Source organism: Echinops telfairi, unplaced genomic scaffold, assembly GCF_000313985.2.
Source record: "Echinops telfairi isolate 266 unplaced genomic scaffold, ASM31398v2 ScPeMD7_3533;HRSCAF=4204_0, whole genome shotgun sequence".
Taxonomy (NCBI): Eukaryota; Metazoa; Chordata; class Mammalia; order Afrosoricida; family Tenrecidae; genus Echinops; species Echinops telfairi.
Genome location: NW_022107431.1, coordinates 99,021,175 through 99,027,245, shown reverse-complemented (window position 1 = coordinate 99,027,245; position 6,071 = coordinate 99,021,175). Strand labels below are relative to the sequence as shown.

Below are 6,071 nucleotides of genomic sequence, written 5' to 3'. Positions count from 1 at the left end.
TGATGCACACATTTGTCTTCAGTGATCGTATCAGGAAGGTGGGCACCCACTGATATGATGTTTAGTTTTTTGATGTCTGATAACTGGTCCCTTCTACACCTTGTGGTCAGACAGACTGGTGTGCTTTTTCCATGTGGGCTTTGATGCTTCTCAGCTAGGTGGCCGATTGCTTATCTTCATGCCTTTAAAACTGCAGACACTATGTCTTTCGATAACTGGGCACCATCAGCTTTCTTCACCACATTGAGAAAGTGCCTGAGTGGAGGCCCAATGTCCATCTGCTGCCTTAATACTAAACCTATAAATATATGCACGTAGATCTGTTTCCCTGCACTCTTATATAAATATATTTACATATGTACATTCCAGTCTTGAAACCTCCTTCCAGTAGTGTGGTTGGCTTAAATGATGAGGGTAGTTGCAGTCATTAGGAAACCAGGAGCTCAGCTACTGAGGTAACTAATTGCTCTGTCTCTACTGAGGTATTTTCCTAAGAGGCTCATTAATAACAACCTTGCCAAAGGCTAGCAGATGAGCACGCAGCAGAAGACAGTGTTTCTCACACTCCGAGAAGGAAAGACAAGCAGCACCAGTGTAACTCCTTAACAACCACCCAGAGTCATGTTCTAATCAGACAATTCCTTGATCTGAGCCGTGCTCAGTCTCCAGGACTTGGCATAGCTAAACAGTCGTGGGAGAAGGGTCCTTAGATTCCCCTTGGTACTGCTTGTAAAGAAGATAGGGAGAAAATAATTGAAAAATTCAGAAGAGGCAGACTTTTACTTACCTAAATCCCAACACATGGATTTCTTTGAATCCTGGAAGTTTCTTAAGTATCTTCTGTATCTGTAGAGAAAATGACATTTATGAAATTCCCTTTGGTGCTGGTGGGTCAGAGCTTATGAAACTCTCAAAGCCTAAACACTTTGAGAAGTTAGGGGTGGGGCGGGACGAAGATGGAGACTGAAAGCAACCACGGGGCAAGCTCCTTGACTCTCAGGTCTTTGAGGATTGTTTGGTATTCTTAAAGGAAGTTGTAGTTGAGTAGCTTTGACCTGATTTATTGGTTACTTTACAAAAATTTAAAAAAAGAAATAACTTTAGGATGTTCTTTGGAGGAAATTTTTGGTGAGAAGCTATTCATTTGTACACACTGAATTGAATATATTCTGAATGGAATAGAATGAAAAATGGAAGCTATGCTTAAATAATATGATGAAGGCAGATTCTAATTTAATAGGTTAGATTTGTTGCTAGAGTGATGTGGTCATACAACAGATTTTCTGAATTAATTGGGTCTTGTTAATGAGGTATTAGGGCGTGCTGGGGCTGTAGTGGGTTACACGTTGGTCTGCTAGCTGTATGGGCAGAAGTTCAAAATCATCAGGGGCTTTGAGGGGCAAGGATGACACTCTCTAGTCATGTGAAGAGTTACCATCTCTAATACCCACGGGGCCGTTTAAGCCTCTCCTTTAGGGTTGCACTGAGTTGGAATAGACTTGATGGGAGTGAGGTTGGAGGGTGAGTTTTAGTAGGAGGGCTTGTCTTCGGTAGCTGGTGCTGCTGTAGCAGAAATAACACAAGTGGGTGACTCTAAGGAACAGAATATAGTTTTCCACAGTTCAGGAGGCTAGGTGCTAGACTTAGGACACTGACATCCTGGTTTAGGCTCCTGGTCACATGGGATCTCTCTCGTACCCATTTGTGCTTACGTGCTCCTCTCTACAAATAATATGCCTATAAAAAACAGTTTATTGCCATATAATTCACATATCATACCATTCAATAATTCAGTCACATCAAGAAGAGCTGTACACTCATCACCGCAATCAATTTTAGAACATTTTCTTCATTCTTGTATTCATCATTCTTAGCTCCCCTTTCTTCACAGCCTCCCCTGCCATACACCCAAGGGATGATTAGTCTAATTACCGTCTCCATAGACTTACCTATCTTGGATCTCATAAACTGAAAAACATGAAACTTATATGCCTTTTTTTATGTCTCCAAAGTCATTAGGTTTAAGACACACCCTACACTGACATGGCCTCATTAACAAAGCAAGGAAGACCTGATTCTAAAAGAGATCACATCTACAGATACAGGGGTTGAGGTCCCAAGGGCAGCAGCCCTGGTGGTGTGGTGGTTATGTGTTGGTCTATGAACCGCTTGGTCAGAAGTTCACAAGCAGCAGCAGCTCCGTGGGAGAAAATCTGGGCTTTCTACTCCTGTAAACAGTTACAGTCTTGGAAATCCACAGGGGAGCCGCTATGAGTCAACATTGACTTGGTGGTGAGAGAGAGAAGATACCAAGACAGGTTTCTGGAACACAATTTAAATCTTACCAGGTTTATCTAACATTTGCTAACCCAAGCTACTCCCTGAAGAACACTGCCTCTTGAATGTGATGAAAATCTTTAGAAGGGCATTTGAGACCCTCCATGGTTTGATCCCACCCCAAAATACTTTGCCATATGAAGGTCACATATGACCTTTTCTTCCCTGTTGGCCTCTCGAATCACTTGAAACAGCCCCTGGAACCTCACAAATACAGCATCCGCCTCTTCATTCCTACGTCTCTGTACAGCCTTCCCCTTAGCCCAAGATCTCTCTTGTACCTTCAGCTCAGGGACTTACCACCACCTTCAAAGCCTTTATGAACCTCTTCTCTACTAAACGTTATTCGCGTAACTCCGAAGGTTGCTTTGGTCACTTCTTCTCCTAGCCACTCTAAGTACTTACTACAATGGTGGTGGTGTTAGGTGCTGGCAAGGCAGTTCCTACGCAGGGAAACTATATGGATGGCACAAGAGAACACTGCCCAGTCCTGTACCATCCTCACAATTCTTATGTTTGAGCCCAGTGTTGCAGTCAGTGTCAATCCATCTTGTTGGAGATCGTCTTCTTTGACATTGGCCCTCCACTTTACCAAGCATGATGCATTTTTTTAGGGACATGTCTCTCCTGGTTACATGTCCTAAATATGTGAGATGTGGTGAAAGGAACCTTCACCATCCTTGCTTCTAAGGAGTATTCTGACTCCGTCTTCCAAGACAGATTTGTTTGTTCTTTGGCAGTCCATAGCACATTCAGTATTCTTTGCCAGCATCATAATTCAAATGCAACAATTCCTCTTCACGCTTCCTGTTTCAATGTCCAACTTTTACACGCATACATGGCTTGGTTGAGGTACACTTAGTCCTCAAAGTAACATCCTTGTGCTTCAATATTCTTAAGAGGTCTTGGGCAGCAGATTTACTTAATGAAATGCATCCTTTGAGTTCTTGACTGCTGCTCCCATGAGTACTGGTGGGGGCTCCAAGCAGGAACAAATCATTGACAACTTCATTTATTTTTTCCCTCTGCTTATCGTGATGTGACTCATCTGCCCAGTTGTGAGAATTTTAGTTTTCTTTAGCGTTGTAATCCAGACTGAAGACTGCAATCCTTGATCTCATCAACAAGTGGCTGGCAAGGTTGTGTCATCTGCATGTCACAAGTTGTTAATAAGCTTACATCCTGATACTGAATTCTTCTTCATGTAACCCAGCTTCTGATGATCTGCTCTGCATACAGATGGAACCGCCGCGAGAGAATACAGCCCTGATGCACACTCTTCTTGATTTTAAACCATGCAGTATTTCCTTGTTTTATTTGTACAACCAACTCTTGATCATGTACGGTTTCTGAATGAGCACAATTAACTGTTCTGGAATTCCCATGCTCCTCAAGGTTATTCATAGCTCGTTGTTATCCACACAGTTGAATGCCTTTGCATAATCAATGAAATGCAAACACGTTTTTTCGGTATTCTCTGCTTTCAACCAGGATCCTTCTGACATCAGCGGTGTTCCGTGTCCTCTTCTGAATCTGGCCTGAGCCTCTGACAGCTCCCTGTCAGTCTTCCAAGTTTCTTAGTTTAGATGAGTGAGTGCTTCCAATGCTTCATTAGCTTGATGGAACATTTTAATTGATATTTCATCAATTACTCTAACCTTGTTTTTGGCCAATGCGTTCCGTGAAACTTGGACTTGTTCCTTCTGTACCATTCATTTTTGATCATATTCTACCTTTTGAAATGATTGAATGTCAACTAGTTCTTTCAGGCAGAGTGACTTTGTGTATTTTCCTCATCTTCCTTTGATGCTTTCTGCATCATCCACTATTTTGCCTGTAGAATCTCTCAATACTGCATCTTGAAACTTGATTTTTTTCCTTTCAGTTTTTCAGTTTAAAATATGCTGAGCATGTTCTTCCTTTCTGAGTTTTCTAGCTGTAGGTCTTTCCACCTTTCATTATAATATTTTACCTTGCTCTTCTTGAGCAGCCCTTTGTAATTTTCAGTCAGCCCTTTGACATCAGTTTCTTACCTTTGTCTCAGCTACTCTATGATCAAAAGTTTGAGAGTCTCTTCTGACATCCACTTTGATCTTTTCTTTCTTTCCTGCTTTTTAATGACCCTTTGATTTAATGACCCTTCATGTATGATGCCCTCCCATAGCACATCCAATATTCTCTCATTCGTGTCAATGTGTCAAATCTGTTCTTGAGCTATTCTAGAAATTCAGGTGGGATAGACTCAAGGTTATATTTCACTCTTGTGGACTTGTTTTGATTTTCTTCAGCATCAACTTGAGCTCACATATGAGCAATTGATGGTCTGTTCCACAGTCAGTCTCTGGATTGGTTTTAGCTCCTGATATTAAGCTTCTCCATATTCTCTTTCCACAGATGTAGTCAGTTTGATTTCTGTGTATTCCATGTAGAGAAGTCCATGTGTATACTTGCCATTTGTGTTTGAAAAAAGTATTTGTGATGAAGTCATTGGTTTTGCAAAATTCTTTCATACTATCTCCAACTTTGTTTCTAACACCAAGACCATACTGTTCTTTCTGCTTTGTTTCCAACTTCTGCATCCCAACTGTCCATAGTTATCAATGCATCTTGACTTATTTAAAAAAAATCAATTTCAGACTGAAGATGTTGGTAAAAATTTTCAGTTTCTGCACCACTGGCTTTTTTTGGTTGGTGTATAAATTTGAATAGTTGTATTGACTACATTTCCTTGTATATGGATAGATATTACCCTATCACAGACCGCATTGTACTTCAAGATCTCAAAATGCCCTTTCTGATGATCAGTGCAATACCATTCTTCTTCATTCTATCATTCCCAGCATAGTAAGCTCTACGACTGCCTGATTACATGGCCCAAACCGGTCCATTTCAGCTTACTGATGCCTGGGGGTAATGATCTTGATATGTTCCATTATTGACAACTTCCAATTTCCCTAGATTCATACTTTGTACATTAGTCATATATATTTATAGCTGGTGTTCTCGTTTGGCTGTGTTACATCAGCAAATGAAGGGCCCCAAACTTTTACCCCTGAAGGCTTTACTTTATGTCGTTAGGGCCAACTCTCCTTTTAGAAGGCAGCTCTTGATCTCAGTCATGTTTTGAATGTCTTCTGACCCGAGGGGCTTATCTTCTGAGATGATTTCTCACAGTGTCTCATGGCTATTTATAAGGTGCTACTACAATACATCCCATACAGTAGTGTGTGAGTGTATGGCAGTTTCTCTCATTGAGATAATGTTTCTTGAGTGCAGGGACCATTTCTCAATTATTCATCTTTATCTCCCTCCCTGTACGGAGTAAAGAACTACCCAAATCTTAGAACTTAGAAGACATTGTTTTAAATAATGTTGAAGGCATCTTTCAGTCTCTAAACTCATCAGCAGACATCATATTATTACTGTACTTATAATTATTGCCAAATCCACATTAGCCATGCCAACAAGTGGAGCAGCGATGTAGATAATCTCTAAATCACTTAGACTGGGCCCTGGAGTGTATCATAGAATTTTATCCCCTAGAAAGACTATCTTTTAAAGTACAGTTTCTTGTGCAAAGTTTAAAAAAATAATTTTTATTCCTTGAACGTATACTAACTGCAGTGAAGAAGGTAGCTTAGATTTGAGTAATAATGAGATATTTGAATTGATCTGGGTTTAAAATCTTGCTTCTGTGACATCTTATGGCAGGATTTTAAAAAGAAAATCATTTT

General features: G+C 40.5%; 1 protein-coding gene across 1 annotated transcript in view; it reads right to left on the bottom strand.

Moving 5' to 3' along the window:
* The window catches only part of IMPG1 (interphotoreceptor matrix proteoglycan 1), a 167,280-nt gene that overhangs the window by 88,857 nt on the left and 72,352 nt on the right, over window positions 1–6,071 (bottom strand). The window contains exon 8 of the mRNA XM_045294325.1: window positions 788–846. Coding sequence (XP_045150260.1) covers window positions 788–846 — 59 coding nt within the window. The remainder of the gene's footprint in view (window positions 1–787; window positions 847–6,071) is intronic.